A 20,186-nucleotide genomic window follows, 5' to 3' on the forward strand; every position below is an offset into this window, starting at 1 on the left:
GTTCAAGTCCAATAGCTGCAGAAGGGCCTTATGGACAGAATTAATGTCATCCACCATTCTATTTATGTAATGTAGATAAAACGATGCATGTTGGAAAATAAAATCTTGAATTTTACATGCAGAATTAAAGGTGTGATTGTCACCACTCAGTAACTAAAGATCTGAGTTATAACAGGTAATTCTTTGGAAACCACAGTTCAATAGCTAAGTAGAGCACATTAAGAAAGGAACAAATAAAACAGGATAGTATTTTGTCAATGTACACTCCTATGACATAACAGCATTTTAACTACTTGATGCAGTTCAGGTTTCTAAATCTCAAAAAGGAAGTTAAGCCAGAGGAAACAAAAATGAAGACAGGGATGACCAATACTGCAGAGAATCAGCTGTGGCCCTGAAGTTGCAGTTCCCAAAACAGCAATGTCAGTATGGGACTCAAACATACATATGCTAGGTCTCTTCAGAACCGGGACAGAGAAGGAAATCTTGCAGCTAAGAAGTTTCATCTGAGAAAGCCTTCAGAAAGATTTGAGCTTTTACTCCAGGATAACCTATAAATTTCACAACTACTACCAGCTGTGGTCTTAGAACCAGAAAATGAACATGGACTGAATAACACAAGCTCTTATGGAGAAGGAGCTTGTCAAGTCTGAAGCTTCTTGGAGTACTTTCCCAGAAGCAAATCAATAGTCATGCCTTCATATACCAGAATGAAAATGAATGATATAGGATGGTATTTTTATCAGCCTGGGTGACTGATAGACCAAAAATGCCTGCTATCAAATAGGCATAAAAGGTGAAACTACTGCTACACCAACAATTATGGCAGAGTTGCACATACAGAACCTGGGAATCTCTTCTCTCACTAGCTCCTTTCACAGAGAATAGAGATCAAAGCCCCAAACTCTCATTTTGGTAGAAAGTTAGAAAAAAAAAGAAATTCGCTAAGTTATCAGGTCAGGAGTTCAAAGGCAGATCCATGCTACATTGTTCATACACCAAAATTAAAAACATTCATTATGAGACGTCAGAAACTGAAAGGTGATGAAGGCTATACTGCTATATACTTAATACAGCAGCAAGGAAAGAGGAAGCAAGCGTGATCAAACCAGATACCGCTCTCAAAGAACATCATTTCATATGTATGGGACTCAAGCACATCCACAGGGTCAGAGAACAATTTTTTTAAATAAACATTTAAAAATTGTGCTTATTTCTGTTTTCAACACTGAAAATGCTTAGGAACAAAAAACCTATTAATCTGCCCCATCTTTAGTATGAGGAAATTCCATGCTTTTGCATTTCTTTTTTTGGCTGAGGCCAGAATTTCTACAGATATATGAGACACTCCCACAATTCTTCAGAGACGCTTGTTTGGAAGACATGGAAAAAACACGGTTAACTGGTTAAGAAAATTAGACAGCTCTCCTATGAAAGATGCCCCTTTAAGGTTTTTCCTTTAATAATTATCAGATAGTAAAACCAGGAATAAGCTATTTACATACCTAGTTTATTTTATGGTAAGAGGTTAGAAGCTCCTCCTTTTACACACTGCAAGCCCTCAGTTCACAGGGACACTTTCTAGCTGTCATTACAGCACAACAACAATGCAAATAAATCTTAAGATCACTCTTAAAAGGCTCAGATTGCTGACATAAGATTCAGTAAAATCAAATATTTAAAGCTCCAGCCAAGCTTCACATGAATGAGCAAGTACCAGAGCAGGGAAAAAACATCAAGTCTGTGAAAGAACAGTTAAAATAACTGTTCAGTAGGCCTTAATTGAACTTATGAAATATCCCCCTGGTATTAAAAAGGCAATATAATGTAAAAGAAGACTAAGGAGCACCTGAGAAGGATCTGCTTGAGCATGATAAAAAAAAATCTAAAACCATTACCCAGACAAATACTCTGTGTAGGAAAAGCTGATATTGCTGATACCTCTTACAAGACAGCATGCATTCTAGTGACAGCCACCCACCATTCAAGATGTGAAGCAAAGGAAGGACTGTTTCAGACAGCACATTTCTTTCTGTGTCAGCAGATCTAGCAGGCAAATTTAACATTCCCTTTGACAGCTCCCAGGACTATCTTGGCCAACCAGGGGCAACCCAAACCGAACATACAGACCTGTCAGCAGTTAGATCAGTTGAACTGTACGCTAGGAAGAGACCAAGCAGCTTTCAAGCACAGGTGGAAAGATCACTCTATATATGGCCCAAACGATTGTTTTTTTGAAGATCATCACCTGTAAATGACAACTCCAGACACACAGTAACAAAACCCTGCCAAGGTTTCCTCGAACTCTGAGCTCTGGCCTGTGGGCATGACAGTCCCTTTCCCTCATCTATCTGCACCACGTCTGGTAACAGGTTCCTCCTTATTGGTGCCAATCTGCAACTCTAGGAACTGAAGAAAGGTTTCAAACGTCTTAGATATACTGGAAGGGCACATCACAGCAGAACCAGTCTTCCATTCCTCATTTCATATGACCTCATCTGCCTCCCAAATGTGGCTACGCTGCTGCTTAGAGATGCAGTCTGAGCACACATTCATATCTGAACCACGCAACAGGCCAACACGTAAGCCAACATCCTGATCTACAGACATACATATTAACCTAAGGATGCATCTTTGTCACATCCAGATCAGCATAACTTATGATTGTCAAATGGTACAATACCACTCTCTCCATCTTTTGCCAAACATGAACTCCTGCTGCCTCTCTTGCTTCTGATCTGCCCATCATGCAGCCACAAGCCTGGATCAACTTCTTGATATGACAGAAGCATTGATGTGTTTGTTTCAGTCAGACCAGAAAGTTCATCTGACTCACCTCCTGACTGCAGGATTGCTAGATCTGATCCAAGGCAAGAGTCAGGAATGTACAGACTGAGAAGGAAGAAAAAGGGCAGCTGACAGGAGATAGCCCACAAATAGTTAGGCTAGACAAGGTATAATGTGAAATTGTGCCTTAATAAAGACCATGGACAGGGTAGTAACAGATAGTCCACTATTTCAGAGAACGTGAATCAATGAGCAAGAGCTTGTTGCCAAACATCTGCTAAGGTTTCCTGTGGTTTATCAAGAAACAGAATAAAGCTGGGAAAATGGTCACTAACTTGAAATGTCATGTCCAAAGAAGAGCAATGAAGCTGGTAAAGGGTCTAGAGAACACGTCTTATGAGGAGCAGCTGAGGGAACTGGGGTTGTTTAGCCTGGAGAAAAGGAGGCTCAGGGGAGACCTCATTGCTCTCTACAACTACCTGAAAGGAGGTTGTAGCAAGGTGGGTGTCAGTCTCTTCTCCCAAGTAACAAGTGATAGGACAAGAAGAAATGGCCTCAAGTTGCACCAGGGGAGGTTTAGATTGGATATTAGGAAAAATTTTTTCACCAAAAGTGTTGTCAAGCCTTGGAACAGGCTGCCCAGGGAAGTGGTGGAGTCACCATCCCTGGAGGTATTTAAAAGACATGTAGATGTGGTGTTTAGGGACCTGGTTTAGCGGTGGACTTGGCAGTGTTAGGTTAACAGTTGGACCTGATGATCTTAGAGGTCTTTTCCAACCTAAATGATTCTATGAAAATACCACTCCTTACAGACTTCTTTAGTTAGCTCACTTAAGATGACACTCTTCTCTAGAGACAGGCTATGGTCAAAGACCATACTAAAGCTGTTCAAAGCACATGACACTGACCCTTAAGCAGGAGCTATCCTGTCCACAACTACATTTTACAGCTATACTCATGTCCCTGCGGCCCCAAATATTAAGAAATCAAATCATGATTTTCAACAACCTTGGCTGAAGTCACAACACCAAACCTAACCTTGCGTACAAGTTGTACAGATTCAAAATGGATCAGTGTCCTCATTTTCCTACTAGGAAAACCCCTCCTTACAAGGTGATGGGACTCTCTTTACTTTTACAAGATCTACTGAACTGTCTATCAACCTCTCCTGAGCCATTCTTGAAAGAGGATGGGTGAGAGACTGGGGAACAAAACAGTGTTAAGGTAATTCCTGTAGCTGCAAGAACTACCTTCAGGACTCAGCTGATTACTGTTTCCACTCAGACAGAAGATAGCTTTCAACTCCCACTACACTCCAGATGTTATATTTGGAAGCTTGAATGAAGATACTAGTAAGAGTGATTTGAATCTACCCCTTATTATTCTGTGGCACTTGTTACTACAGAACATTGACAAGAAAAAGGCCTATGCTGAAGGACCAAAATCTGACTCTCTTTTCACACTGGGAATATCAGAAGCAGCAGCTGGCTAGAAAGCCTTAAATTAACTTAGGCTTGTGGTCCTCTGAGTTGGACTGACCCTGAAAAAAAAGCAGTAATGATGATCATCCAGAAAGATTTGAAATCTACTGAGACTGTCATCTACAAAATAGGACTCTGTACACAGAAATTTTCCCTGGAAAGAGCCGATATAAATTCAAACCCACCAGGTAGTTCAAGAACAAACCATTCCATTTAGGAGGAAGCTAGCCCCAATTATGACAAAACTGAATAAACTCGTCAGCCTGGGGAGTTCAGCCTCCTGCAAGTTCCTACCCTTTCAAGTGCTCTTCATTTAGTCTCTGTTGATCCTTCTAGTAAAATGTCATATAGCTAGTCACTGCTCTTAAAGGGAGCCCATTGTTTACAGTTTAACTTACCACTAACAAGCCTAGAAAAGGGAAAAAATGGATCAGGACAAAAGGCTCCTGGATGGCTAAGGCTTTAGGTCAGACCACCAGAAAAGTCTTTATACAGAGCCTGGACCACTCTGCCTAACAGGTGGAAGAAGGATCTGAAATACACCTGGATTGCCCAGGCACATCAGGTTTAACTAAAAACTGAGACTGCACATGAACTGCCGTTGAGGTTCTGCAACAAACTTGTTACCAAACAGCTCATCATCCAGCTACAGGTCCTTTGGCATTGACAAGATTGGTGCTGTGGTAAGTACTTGCATACAGGGCTTTGTTGAATGCTTTTCCTCTTGCAGCACCACTCCCTTTGACAGAATGGCAAGCCACTGGCATGACAAGTTCTGAGACTCAGGCATCGCTGGCACAGACAGCCCAGAACTAGCAGAAAGACAGGTCAGATGCACAACACCTGAACACTGCTGCTGGAACTTCTCCCCAGGTTTGAAGTTGCAATAAAATTCAAACATTTTCCCAAATACAGTAAGAAGTGTACATGTAAAGTGCGCATATTGATGACATCTGAGGCTTCCATTAAATGCATTTACAAATATACTCCTTGATGTCTGTAATAAATACAGGTACCTCGTAAGAGAATTACTATATCCTTTGGAGAACCACAGAGAAGTTAATGAAGGCCAGCACCCAAGGCACAAGCAAAACTTCAGGAATCCCTAAGTTTTTCTATCTATACTTATATAAGAATGAAGTTTCATTCAGCAACAAGAATTGTCAGCCAGTACACATTTAACAAATACACCTTTAACCTATCTTTAAAAAGTCTCACATGTCAGTGTGTCTAAACAAGCAATTTGATCACACACATTTCTTTCTGCCATAGTACAGATACACACCATACCAAACATTAAACCAGCAGGCCTTCCTCTGAAATACTTTAATCAGAATGTTTGAGGAAAGACCAATTATCTTCTGGCTTCCTTCCACACTAAGAGAACCTCACGTTGGACTCATCCTGGGTTTTGTCATGCTGTCTTCATTTCAGTGCTGCACATTGAGGTATTACACTCTCATACCACTGGGCAGCCTAAATTTCTGGGCAGATTTCAATACAGCCGCAGTTAAACAATAAATAACAATATTCCTTTTATTGATTTAGACCCAAACATTCCTAATTGATTACACAGACAAATGGATATTCAAAAAGTGGACTAATTACCTCTCAGAATCTCTATTTGGATATGATCTTGCAAGTGGTGATACTGCATGGCTAAGAACAATGTAGGCATAATCAAAAACTTGTTTCACTTGCATGGCACCGTAAGAACTTCTGCCAACGTCGTTTCCTGAAATAATGTGACAGTCATCAGATCATCTTTTTTTAATATCAGTAACCAGAAAATTATTCATACTTAAAGCTCAGAAGGCTTAACAATACAGATTAACTGTTTAAACCGGTTAGCCCATCCTACTCATATCAGGAACAACTATGTGTGCCTATCTCAATAAAAGAAGCTAATCTTAGGAATGACACTTAACATTATGCAGTCAATTTACCACTTTTAAAATACCGATGTACCAGTGCCTGAAAGAAACACAGAACAGACATCAGCTTAAAGCTCTTATAGCTGTCTTTTAAGAGGGAACCTACCAAGCTTAAAGCATCATGTCTCACTTACCAGTAGAGTTTCTGCAGGCCAGATTCAGCTTAAAATTGCACTTGTGCAACCACATTACCTTCATAGGGCAATCTATACTTATATCAACCCCTACTTAACCTTATCAAAACTACAGATTAATAAACCAGCTCATACAGATTATTTATCTCCACAGGATAAACCAGTTTGTAAAAATCTATCATAGAGGATTCCAGAAGTTTGTACAGCATTTTTTTTCAATCAAGTTAGTGGCACTTCTTGACTGCCCCTCTTGAAGCATGAGTGACATTTATAGCAGAACTCCTTCCAAGTCCAGTGCCACGTGTGAGGAACTGCAGAAGTTAAGAACATGCTAAAGCTTCTGTATCAGTGACAACGTACAAGCATTGGTCTCCCATTTGACACCAGAAAGAGCTTGCCATTACTAGCCAGAAGAAACATTTGGGGTTTTTTTGTAGATATATTTGGCACCAGACACCAAAGGTTCACTGTCACCACTCAATTTAAGAAACACAAAGAAAACTTCCTTCAAATTGCATGTCTAAAATACAGACTAGATCTTGAGTGGGTAGAAAGCTGCTTACAGTAAAAGGTTCCCTCCTTCAGAATGATGCTTGAAATGCTGTGAGAACACTGGAAAGGGATAAACCACCGAACATGTTTATTTTAAGCTTGAAAATCAGATCAGGGCCCATGAACAGGTTTTAATTAAAAATCTGCTTTGAAAATTGATGGTAAAGGACAGAATCTATCCTTTGGAGGACTGAATCCAGTGAGGCTGAATTTGACTTTAGAGAAACCCTTCACTCGAAGTATTTTGTCCAGCAAGCCATTATAAACAAACATGCTGAGGTCCACCATCCAGGGGAAAAAAAAAAAAAAACAGCCTTGGCTTTACTACTTGACAACACATTTTAGTCCTTCAGGATTCTCCAACTATAATGCCACTTTAACAGAAAAGCATGATCAATGAAAACAGACTGGGAACATAACAGCATTTTGGGAACACAGAATTTCTTCAGTAATTTATATGGTCAAATAAAAACTGATCAAGAAATACTTCCTGTTCACTGAAGTAACTGAGTATCTTGTTCTGAAAGCACCGCTGCAGTATCCAGCAGCTACTAGGCTCAAAACTACAGAAGCCTCTCTAAATGGCATATTTGCAATTGGACTCTATCCTGAAGTAGAAGCAGAGACCAATGTGGGCCTGGGACAGCGAATCTAGGAAGAAACACATTGTAGTTAAGTTCAGAGCTGCACTACAAAGTAACAGAGGACTTCACAAAGGACTTAGTCCAAAGGCAGCTGAAAAGGGACCAAGGTATTTCAGTGGTCAAGAAAACAGAACACAAAAATGCTAATTCTACTAGAAAAACGATTAATTCAGTACAGGTTTTCCAGGGGCAGGACACAATGTTGCATCCTGCAACAATGCCACCTTCCACATAATGACATGCTAAACATACATACAAAAGAATTAAATTGAGAAGCAATACAGAAATGGAATATATACATGTGGCTAAATTGCACCTACCACTAAATTCGAGTTCCATCTATGGTTGGACTTTATGATCTTAAGGGTCTTTTCCAACCTAAATGATTCTATAAATTCACATAACAGGAATTAAGAATACACACAAACGAATTTTATTAGTTTAGTCCAATCTGATACTACGGCTGCTACGTTTGACATGCATCCTGCATGGAGTTACACCAAAATGAAGACACTGCTGCTACAAACTGCTGGTTACTCCTTTCGTCAGTTGTTGCCACCTCCACTGTCGTGCCAGCAAAAGAAATCATAAGCCTTCCCTAATCCACTTAGGGCAAACTCAGGCAGTTCAGTTTAAACCAAAGTTTTGTATGAGTCTTGACTGAAGCAGATTTGAGAACAGAGGCAGGATAGCTCATGCCATAGCACACCTAGGTTCCTGGATTGCCTCATTCTGCACCTGTAACTAGTCCATAAAAATGTCTGAATAAATACACCTTATTCAATTTTGCAGTCTGCAGAGCTTCTGACTTGCGCTGCAGCTGAAAAGCAGGTATGGAAGCCAAAGCTACTACGCGAGCTACTGTGAACTGTACCAGTCAAGTCTGTATAGAGGCGGCCCTACCCAATCCAGAAAGCAACATATTAAGAAGCCAGAAGACCACATATTTGCATTTGCTGTCCTGAAAAGATTTTCTTCTGAGAGATCGTTCTCATTAGCAGATCACGTCTTACATACCTGAGCATCCTTCTTTTGTCACAATCTACAGACTGATCAGTTAAAGCACATAATCCAAATGCTCTCTCTTTTAAAAAAATCATACAGACTTCAATCCTCAGATGTACATTAGTAGATAACAATGGTATATGATTTCACGTATAATTCAATCCTCATTCTTTCTTACAAAGCCTTCATCCCTAAGGAGCATGTCTAAGATTTCTATCGCTCACTATCAGTATTACCACTCTGTCAGGTAGCCTTCCATTACCTGAAGCAGTTTTAAGAACATGGCCTGGAAAGGTAAAGATAAGACCACGAGCTAGGACTGAAGCAGATCCATTTATGTTAAGCTGTTATCTAGTAAGTACCTTTTTGCAACACTCAGCATTAAAGGGGTTCTTTCAGATGCTAACTTCAATGTATTTGTGTATTTTTATAAATGCATATATTTTATATACACACACATCTATTCGCAGGATCTAATGTGATACTAAAAAGCTGCAATGAATAACTTTGGGCAGCCACTAAGGCTAGAACAGATAATCCCAATAGCTGTTGCCAATCTCAAATCTAATTACTTCCTGTATTTGTGTTCTATCAAGATGAAGAAGCAAGCAACATGAAGCATGATTACTCCTGCAAGCTGAAGAGCCTCTTTTCAAAGAAAACGCATTGAATTTAGGATTTAGAACTTTTGTTAGTGCCCACAGGTTGTTCTTTATCCTGAATTGCTTTCTCATGAAGGGAGCAGCACAGGTTCAACTCCAAGTCTTAAACTGCAATTTAGCTAACTCTTGCCACTGCCAATCTGAATCAAGATAATCATTCTTGTTCTGAGCATCAGAAATGACTGAATGACCTTGATAATCACCTGATTCCCAAAGGCATAAAATAATAAGCTTCCCTAACAATCTGAGTAAATGCCAAGTTTGTTTTACAACCACGGATTAAAGATTTGTCACCTGCAACGGGAGTCATGTCTTCCAAGACAGGATACTGCTAGACCAACTCAGCACAAACCTCTTCTAGGATGGTATCATCTACCCTGCTCCAGCATGTTCTTGTGAACGGACTTCTGAGTGCCTAGCTTTGCAGTTCTCCTAAATGAATGCTTTCACTTTTTACACATCAAAGAAAGGACAACTGCTTTGAGAAACTGAAATGGTGGCAGCTACAAGATGTTTATAGAAACTCCCTTCTTCGGATGATGCTAAGGGAAAGATTTTAATCTCGTTACCCTGTCCTAGGACACTAACTCAAGATGAACAATCTTAGGCTATGCATGAAGATCAAGTATAAACTACCACTTTAGAATGTATCACCAGCTAGATCAGCCTGACATCTCAAATCCAGATTTCAACACACTTCCCACATCAGCTGTAGACTCCTGACTTCTTTGTTGGAATCTTGGTTCTCAAATCAGAAATTATAATCCTCTAGCACCCAATAATCAGTCTTTGAGAATTTCAGAGGAAACCCCACAGCACCCAGCAGAATCTGAGCAAAACCCACTACGACCAAAACAGCAACACAACAGGTTGATGCCTGTTCCTTCCAAATCTAGGAACTAACAGAAGGTATGGAGCAGGTAGAACTGAAGTATCATATCCTTCTGATGACATCATTTATCTGTTAGCCAGACATAACTATTTCACACTGAAGGAAAAACAGTTCCTCCAATTTAAAAGAACTAATCCCACTGAACTTAATCCTGTCCCCTACAAGACTGTCTAAAGGTGTTCTTATGAGTTACACCTTTCAGCACCCTATTGCTGAACTAGTGCATACACTCTAGGAGGGACTTTTACACTACTTGGATAATCTTGAGAAACTGAAAGGCTTTTTTTCATCCCTGTATTTTTTGTCTGATTTCTGGATTAAGAAATCATCTTTCAAAGTCTTCTTCCAAGGCTTAACCAGAACTTTAGAGAAAGCTGTGATCAGGCTAAAAAAGGATCACAAATAAAAAGAGATTAAAAACTTACACACACAGTGCAAAATCAGGTTTGAGAGAAAAACTCTACAGCAGCTTATGCTAACTTAAGTCAAGAAATATGTGTGTCCATTCTTTACCAAAATACTTTTTCCCATCTCTTCCACAGTACTGGCACTGACCCTCATGGAGTTAGACAGCGAGTGGATCTGACCATAAACTAATCAAGCAGAGATGATGACTTGTCAACTGGACAAGGACCTGAACCCTTGGAAAAGTTTTTTGTACTGGGACACAAGCAGTAACAGAACTAAACTAATTAACAGAATTCTAGACATTATCTACATACACTTGACAGGTACTTTTAGATACTGTAGGAATATGTGATTCAGTCTAGATCTAAGGAGGCTGTGTTCGTGAGATCCGATTCAAAGAGCCATCCTGTATGTTCTATATAATTTTCCTCCTAGTTCCATCAGACAAGTTCTGAAGCTCTGTGGTAGCTGCCAGAAAATATCCCTATGGGACATAGTGATCAGATAACTTTGAATTATTGTCAGCTTTCATTTCCCTTGCCAAAACACTTTCTCTCCTGTGAAAATTACATTATCTCACCCCTATATAACCTCATCTAAAATTTAATTCTTATCAACTCTTTGATAGCATATAACTAGATATCTTTCTTCTAACCTATAGTTCTTTGCTTCTGCAAGATTTATGCTAGGACAAACAGTTCAGAACCCCTGCTGGATTTGCAAGGGTTTTTTTTCTTCTCTGAAGAGTCATTGAAGAGAAGAAAAAATTCCAAAGCACTATTAGTAGTGATTAAAACATTGTGCAGCATACATAATTTCTTCTTTCAGTCCTCAGCAGATAGAAAGGAACAGAACTGGAGGACAGTAAAGATTTTTGACTCTAAAGAAATGTGGCTCATGCTGCTACTCAAATGGGTCTTCAGGCAAGTAAGTACACAGCTACTGAAAGAAATCTCAATAACCTAATGAAAGTTCTGCAAAATCACACCTATGCCTGGCCAAGTGCAATAATCATGATGGACACAAACTCAGAGCTACAAACGTTATCGGAGATGTGGTTAGACAAATGAGTATCTTAGCTTGCAACCTGTTCTAGAGAACTATGAACATTCAGCATATGAGTATTTAGAAAGGTGCCAGACTTCAGCTCCTGATCCATGGTATTTGCTTTAAAAGTGCTGTACATAAGCAGTCTACCCACAAGATGTGACAGTATGGAGTTTGAGTGCCAATTACGTTCTAGAAATACTAACGCTGAAGTCCAAATTAACTGAAAATTGACTTTGTTAAAAAGCTGGTTTGGAATTTCAGCTACTTGTGACAGTCTAAATAGAATCCAAACTGAGTACTATAGAGCTGGAAATTTTTTTCAGGAGCTCAACCAAAATTAATCTTGATTACTTTGAAGGTTACTGAATCAAAACCAAATCTTAAAGAAAAAAAATATTTTAAGCTAGTTACTTTCAAAAGTACATGCAACTATAACTGGCATTCTCTAAAGGTCCCTGTGCAGCACAGAAGCCAGTTATGCAAACCACTCTTCACACCAACACCATAATACAGCTGCTCCCTTGCTACACATTCACGGATATACACCCATGTTTCTGTGCAGTCTCTGCTGCACCGCCCTGCAGGACAGATACCTCATCTGGGGCGTTTCTTTCCCATATGCTATAATTTATCCAAAGTATGGCACCACAGACTGTGGCGGGAAAAGCTACACCTTCCATTCTCATCCTCTCATAATGAACAACGGAGACCTGTTCCTACTAACAAACCCCCTTTCCAGGGTTTCCTGGACCTCTTTCTTTCACTACCCTCAGCACTGTTAGAGAATCTTATTATACACTCAACAGTTCTGAATCTCCAATGCATTACATACATGCACTGTTTGCGTGCAATCCAATTTACTCAGGCTATGAATCCTGAAATACTTCAGGTCCTTATCCCTTGCCCATCACCATAACTGTAGCTCGACACCAGCAACAGTCTCTTCTCAGTGCAGCTTCTTAACTCATTTGACAGACTTTAGGGATTCTAACATAAGCTGTGAGAGCACAAGTTGAGCCAGAGCTCCAGAATATTGCAAGTGTACAATCTTACCAGGCAGGAGAGGATCTTCAATACATAGCATGGATGGTCTGTATCCATTAGTCATGACTTTCATGATTTCTTCTTTGGCAATATAGGCACCTCCATTTTTTATTCTAATACCAGTTTTCAAGTAGTTAAAATTCCTTCCATAGAGTTCAAAAAATTCTATCAGAAGCATTCCAAGGTTTTCATCAGCTCTTCTGGCATCAATTCTTGGATGCAGCTGTGACACAGAACAGTTGTTAATTATTAAAAACTAATGCTTTTCAGACCATGACAGTGCAACAAAAAGCTCTCATTTAAACAGCTGAGTGTAATCTCTTTACACAAGTCCGAACTGAGTCATTAATTCTTCATGTACTTAAACTACTTTCACATAACCAAGAGGGGGCAGCACTGGAAGCCAAAGAATTCTTTCTTCCCTCCTCTTCCAGCTTTTTGAGGATTAGTAAATTGTTTTCCCTAAGCCAAAAAGCAATAAAGTAGTACTGCATACTACATTACGGCTTAGTAACAGAGTAATACCTGATCTTTCACAGAAAATCCATTGGTCTTAATGTTTTCAGAAGCAGAGGGGGAATCTATTTACCCCCACTGAAATACAGTTCTTTTCTCAGTCTCCCCATATTATATAAAGTATGTAAAATCTATAGTAACATTTCAATTAATCATTAACAGCAGCAGAATATGTAGGTTTTTCCATTATCACAGCTGCTGAAAGACGCTAACATTGTACCTAGTCATACTCATACAAAGTTTACTGTCACAAAAATGTATTGGAAGAAGTTATAACTCATTAGCTAATTCATCAGTTACCTACAATATCTGCCAGTTTTAAGTATGTCAAAACCTAATCAACAAATAACTAAAAAACTTGATTCTTTGATTACATAATTTTAAAAAAACACTGAAATCAACTACTCTGCACATTCAGTACCAGTAGTCTAGGAAGCAACAGACTTAAACTGCATCCTGGCAGATTTACAAAACATCAGTAAGATGAATCAGGTACTGGAATAGGCTGCCCAGGAAGGTAGCATAATCCACATCACAGGCCCTGGTATAGAAAGCAATGCGCAGCCTCTATGCCGTTTCACAAGGCTCCTGCTGCTGTTTCAATTCACACAGTGAACAGAAGTTCTTAGAGGTTTGAGAGGTAGTCCATAGGAGCTGCCAATGATCAAACACCTAAAGCCATAATAGTAAAGCTGTGCATTGCTAGGGGAGTCTAAAGAAACAGCACCATAACAGGGCGTAAGTACAGAAACTGAAATATTTTAAAGAACACAGAAACAAACGCAGAAAAGACTTACCTGCAGGAAACTAATTGCCATTAAAATTAGGCTGTAAGAGCTAATTCCACCAGTAAAAACTTCATTCAAGTCCCTCTGAAGGAGGAACTGTTTTAATACTAAAATCAAGTAAGGCAGCAAAGAATATTTCTGCAAAACAAAATAAGTCTTATCAATGACAATGTCAACATTCCAAAACAAAGAACTAACTACACAATCTCAACACAAGAAGATTCATCTTCTAATGCAAAAATGTTATTCAGTACTGTGCTATAAAGTATTTCCACAGGAAGAACTGAGACATGCATTTCTTTTTTATTCCAGAAACAGATTAATAGACTTCAACTCTTTTTTGATCAAACAGCTTACATATCAAATTTATTTCCCCCCCTAAACAGGAAGATTTTTATATCCTTCTTTGAATGCCAGTGTCACTCATTATAGTCAAAGCTTTCCATCTAAACCGTACCTTTACTGCAGAGCATAAAAGTAAACTTGATTTTAAGTGCGTAGCTACAGAAGAATTGTTTTTAGACACTGTTTAGCAAGGTAGTATTCATAATCAAGCATCACTTAAATTTATGGTAAGCAAAATTTGAACAGACTTGCTCTAGAAGCAAAGTTCAGTACCTATCTGCAGATCTAGATATGATTGTAGAAGTCCTTTCAGTGTACAGGTTTATCCACACAAAACACCTAGTACTCAAAGGCAACAATGAATAGATACCAGTAGAAAATAAATTGAAATATCCATGTTTAATTAGTATTAATGAAAACAGTCTTCAGCAATAAATTTTCAAAAGTCTTAAGCCATACCAAAAAAGGTTAGCTAAGCATCTAGCACGTCCTTGGTAAGTAGTATAACATTCATTATATGGTTGATACCTTCATGTATTCCTTGATAAATCGAGCTGCCTTCACACCAGTTTCTACATTAAAACTGATGTCAACTTTCACTTCTGTCTCCTGGTCAGTAAGTTTTATTATTGGTACCTGGAAAGATTAAAACAAGGTTTTATGAATCTCCAGAAATGCAACACTGGTGCGATTCTCCAGCTTACTCACTTAAGACACATGGATACTATCAGTCCAAATGAATGCAACTATCAAGACAAGGAAATGTGTTTTTGAGAAAAAATAACAATCCTAACTTGACTGACAAGCAAACCCTTTTTAGTGAGGTGATTAAAAACACAGGTATGTATGATCACGTTAACTTATGATCACTCATGTACTCTCCCATAGCTATTAGATATCTGCCTTCATAGCTGCAATATTTGTGTTTTGTAAGATAACTAAATTTACTTAATTTAATGACTCACTGCTGTTAACAGTAGACATTCTACTCTCATAACCTGTGGGAACTGCATTCATCTGACCCAGCACAGCACCATTCACTTGCTAAACCAACAGAAGACTAGCCTAGCAGAAAAAACAGAGCACTGTCTGTTGGTTTATCAAGCTGAACTGGTTCACTGCAGAGTCAAACGAAAGCCAGAATGGATAAAAGCAAAGCAGGAGTAGCAATACTTCCTCTTCTGGCAGCAATAAATTATTATAGAACTACTGAATATGTAGTTCAGTCTCACACCACCACCTTGAAGGCACTATCCTACAAAAACATCTTACAATCATAACTTAAACTTCAGCTGATAACATTTATTTTAAATTGAACTGCTTGTATTTTTAATCTGAAATGGAGAAGAAAAAAGAGTAGAAGTATAGCATAATTTTATACCACCAGCAGAGGGAATAAAATAAGAAAAGCTAGTAAAATTGATAAGCCTAGCCTAGTGCCATTTTCCATCACTAACTGGTATCACTGATTCTGAAAATCCCACTCATTCTCAGGTAAACCAAAGATTACCAGAGCTACTGTTATGTACTGCTACTCCAACAGAAGCCACAGGAATCTTCTGGACCTAAAAGTCACCCTATTTCAGAGACCACAAAAACGTAACAGCTTGCTAATAGAAGCTTGGAATACTCCACTTAGTCTCCTGGAGAAAACACCACTTGCTCAGTAACATAAAATTCTCATACTTTAAGCTTTTAGCATATTCAATGTGATCCGTTAGGCTTACAAGACACATGCAAGAGATACTACACATTGGTTTCACAAATGAAATAAAGCTCTTAAGTAGCATATTTTGGAAGGGAAAAAACAAATGTTAGGTTTGGAACACTTCACTATGCCACTACAAACAAGACAACCTGAAAAATCGGGGTTTCAAGCTAGACAGGTCTAGCTACTGACCCCTGGCTAAACAAAGTCCTCTCAAAGGTCAGTGGAAAAACTTCATACAAATAGTTAACTTATTTTACTAGATATTTTGCAAATACTGACTTTCAGATCTTTATTGACAACATAAGCATAAAATATGGCCTTACAGCAAATACAGTACACAGAATTACCATTGTCCATGTAAAAAACTGTGTGCTGTTGCTAAGCACAGACAGATTCTACTAAAATCTTGCACAGACAGGGCAAAACATTGTGCTTAAGACAGTCCTACTTGCTTCATGAATTAAGAACACTATTTATCACCAACATCTTAAGGGGTCTGAAAGCTTTTCAGATCAGTATTCCAAAGACTATTACTTACCGTAGCTTTATCAAGTACTTTAATGGAATATGGCTCAGCCACATTGTGTTTTCTTAGTGCTTGCTCCAGCAGCTGTAAAGGGGGCCGTTCCCATTTCCCAAAAACAACTAGATCGATATCACTAGACAAAAAGAACACAGCATGTCATCCATTAAGTCTAAAGCCTAACACTCCTCCAAAAAAAAAGGTAAAATTGACATTCTACATATTACAAGTCCTCCAGGGTGACCATTTTGCAACTTTTAATCTAGGTTCCCAATAAGCTTTCTTTAGCAATGTTAAGTAAGAGATGGTCTAGTATGCTTCAGGACCCAAAGTAGTACTCTAGTTTCCTGCTCCCAGTTCTCTGATGAGTTCTTTGAGCTGTTCTCTCTTTTACCTTTCTTGCCCCCTCCCCTCTGACTTCCACAGCCCAATCCCACCCCTCATCTACCCATGTCAACAGGCATGTTAACAGTCCAAACAATTTTTATCAGTGATTGTTATTCATACAAAAGAAATTTCCAATGCTTTCCTACTGAAAATTTAATTGATGTAAAGACGACATAGTCTTTAAGACAAAGCTACAGAGGTTTTCCACATCCATCTATTGAACATTAAGCAATATAAAACACTGAATTGAATAAGACATTTTGCTCTCCAAAAAAATGGGAGAACACAGCTGTGACAACTCCTCTGACTTTGCACAGTAACTCTGTGATAAATGACACACTCTCAGTAATTCACCTTATTTAACAAAATACAATCTTTACACAGGAAATGTTAAACATTCAATTTCACTGTATCTTGAAAACAAAGAGCCAAAGACTAACCCCAGACACAAGGAAGAAAAGGTAATTCACCAAAGGGTCAGTAAGTACCTAGAGCAATACAAAGCTCTTCCCTTTGTCACATGGGACATTAGGCAACACTTTAACTGGAAGTTTGATAGGTTTACAGATTCCAGTCTAAATTCTGCTTTGAAATTTACCGTTACTCTAGAAGAAGACAAGCTTCATATAAAAGTAAATTATTACTTACCTAGTTGGAAGATAAAGCCCTGTACTAAAGCTGCCAAATATCTGGACCTGAAAAAAAAAATCACACCAGTGAAGTATCTTGTAATTATGAATGCTCACTTCATTTTACTTTCACAAGACTTAAGATTTTTCTGGACCTGTTGAGGATATAGCCCAGTAAAAGAGTTATTGAACTTACTTTACTACATACTCTGTTAAGCCCATATAAATACACTTTCTCTTATAGATTCAACTTTAGAGGACATTGTTTTGGTTGGTTTTTTTTAACATGAAATGACTACCAATCCTGCTAGCAGCAGAGCACAAACTTTTGAAACAAGTCCTTTTCACTATTTATTTCCAGTTCGATAGAAGTATAAGCTGTTATAAATTTCCTTCCTCCCTGCTCCCTTTGTTCCTCATAGGACAGCTTTACTGAAATTGGGAGAGTTTAAGGGAAACATTTTTCCACATGTTTAGGTTTAAAAAACAGCAAGTGCATCTAAACATACAATTCAGATAAACATGAATGCTCCAGATTTTACTATAAGGATGACTATGCAATTGTGGTAGGTGTTTGTGTGTATAAAAGAAGGCATGCTGAACAGACGTTCTCAGTCCACATTAAATACTTTTAGTATGCTTCCAATCTAGAGAATTGAGACGTTCTTTCCCCTCTGCTACAGCAGAGCACAATTTATAAGTTCACTTCTTTGAAGTGACCTATGAAAAGGCTGGGCAACATTGGGCCATTTCAGTGTTTATATCTGTTCCCACAAGCTAGAAAAATGTCATTACTAAGGAAAATCACAGGTGAGGATGAAGTAGATGGGCTTTACAGTATCTTTAGCTCAGTACTGTGGCCACAGCCCTGATTCTTCATCATGGAAGGCTATGAAATCACAGTGGTCTGAAGTGTTTTTCTGCATTGACAACACTACTATCTGGTAATCAGAAAGGTGATGCTAGAGATACAGTTAACATTACACTCCTTTTGGATGTTTTTTGTTTGGAGGAAACTTACTCTTTGGGTAATAAAGAGTTTGAAAATACAACAACTTTGGTTGCAAGATCTCAGGAAGTCAAGTCCAATTTTCCCACTAAAGCAGGGCTAAAGTAATTCCCCGAACATCAAATTTGTGAAGAGTACAAAAAAATCTGGGGTTTTTAACTGTTCTTTTGTAAAATTTTTGTATTTACAAGTATCCACAGAGTGAGGACTCCTTGCAGAAATGGATACATAGGTAGTCAGTCTCACTTTAATATTCAAAATGAAGTTATGCAGAGACAATCAACTTAAGCTTTTACTTCAAGAAATGCACTATTTAAAGTGGACAGTTCTTCACATCCCCAGTTCTCAAAATGAAAAAATTATCAGTAGCCTTCATTAACTTGAAGTCTAGGTTTTAAATTTCCTCCACTTTTTTAAACTGCCACATACTGCAAGAGCTGTGATATTAAGTCAATTGCCTTAAGTTTGAAGTCTTATCCCTTCATTTCTAAAACACAGAAAGATAATAGCAAGGTTAAGTGAACCAAGCTCTACAATTTATTGGAGAAGCAAATCAACACTTAAATTACACTCACGTCAGCTGTAGGCCAAAGATCTTTGATGACTGTTTCTATTCTTTTCACCACTTCTCTTCTCATAGCTGCTTCTTCAGGACGAGGGGACATGAAGTCATAGAAGTCAATTATTTCTTCATGTAGCCTAAAGGAGAGAGTAGCATAAGTTATAATGACGATTTAACTATTACAATAAATCTCAACAAAAACAGGCCATAGGCTTTATTTAATATCATCATCTAACCAAAACCAGCAGTACTTTCAAGAAAGGTGAATGCCACAACAGTTAGGCTTTCATATGGGAAACTGGAGGGTTTGGAATCTGGGATTTGGGACATATATTCACACTTGATTTTCACGGCAGCACCTCAGTAATCTCAACAATACCTACACATCAGCCCTCATCACATTACCTAAATGCTAAAGACGTCAAAAGACACAGGACACAGACACTAGTAGACATTTACTAACCTTCTTACTGGCTCAACAGTAAAGGTCAAATTCAATTCCCGATTCCCAAAGATTATTTTCTTTAAAAAACAAAGCATGGTCTTAAAAACTACACAATGATCCAAATGTGAAGCAGCACAGGAACAATTAAAATCTTCAAGTCGGTTTACTCTTCCAGGGGTTCTTACTTCTGTGTATGCGGAAGTTTACACAGACTTGGAAACAGGCCACTGGCATTAATGAGTTTTTGTAGCGGGTGATAAAAGGGACATTTGAGTATTCCTTGATGTGAAAATGTCCACTTCGACAAACGGAGATTCCTTTGACCTCTCAAGCCCTTTATTAGCCATTCATTCATATAGGAAGTGACCTTCCAACTGAACTACTCAAAGTGAGAAGCGTTAAATATATTCTTGCCAGTGTTACATGAGGAGTTCTGACACTGGATCTTTATACACCTGTTAAGTCCTTTTGTTTCCCATTTCCTGATACTATAGAACACTCGCTGCCAAATTTGAAAGAAGATCAATTTGAGTTTTCAGGTGAATGTTGTGTTTGCTTTCAATGGAAAAAACATCAAGCCATGCCAAACAAAAACAAAAAAATGCAAATAACTACTGCTGTGATATTTTACAAAAACATTTTTGATGTTGACATATTTCTAAGATTTTACTCTAATTC

General features: G+C 38.4%; 1 protein-coding gene across 2 annotated transcripts in view; it reads right to left on the reverse strand.

Moving 5' to 3' along the window:
* The window catches only part of PAPD7 (PAP associated domain containing 7), a 46,689-nt gene extending 27,513 nt beyond the window's left edge, over positions 1-19,176 (reverse strand). The window contains exons 1-7 of one of the 2 annotated variants that reach the window (XM_009321916.1): positions 19,077-19,176; positions 17,512-17,558; positions 16,492-16,612; positions 14,771-14,878; positions 13,907-14,035; positions 12,603-12,816; positions 5,877-6,003 (exon numbers count right to left, since the gene is read on the reverse strand). In XM_009321916.1, the coding sequence (XP_009320191.1) occupies positions 5,877-6,003; positions 12,603-12,816; positions 13,907-14,035; positions 14,771-14,878; positions 16,492-16,612; positions 17,512-17,558; positions 19,077-19,166 (836 nt within the window). In that variant the 5' untranslated portion in view covers positions 19,167-19,176. The remainder of the gene's footprint in view (positions 1-5,876; positions 6,004-12,602; positions 12,817-13,906; positions 14,036-14,770; positions 14,879-16,491; positions 16,613-17,511; positions 17,559-19,076) is intronic. The other variant, XM_009321915.1, reaches the window with a different exon arrangement.
* Between the last annotated feature and the right edge of the window lie 1,010 nt (positions 19,177-20,186).

Source organism: Pygoscelis adeliae, unplaced genomic scaffold (assembly GCF_000699105.1).
Source record: "Pygoscelis adeliae isolate BGI_AS28 unplaced genomic scaffold, ASM69910v1 Scaffold144, whole genome shotgun sequence".
Taxonomy (NCBI): Eukaryota; Metazoa; Chordata; class Aves; order Sphenisciformes; family Spheniscidae; genus Pygoscelis; species Pygoscelis adeliae.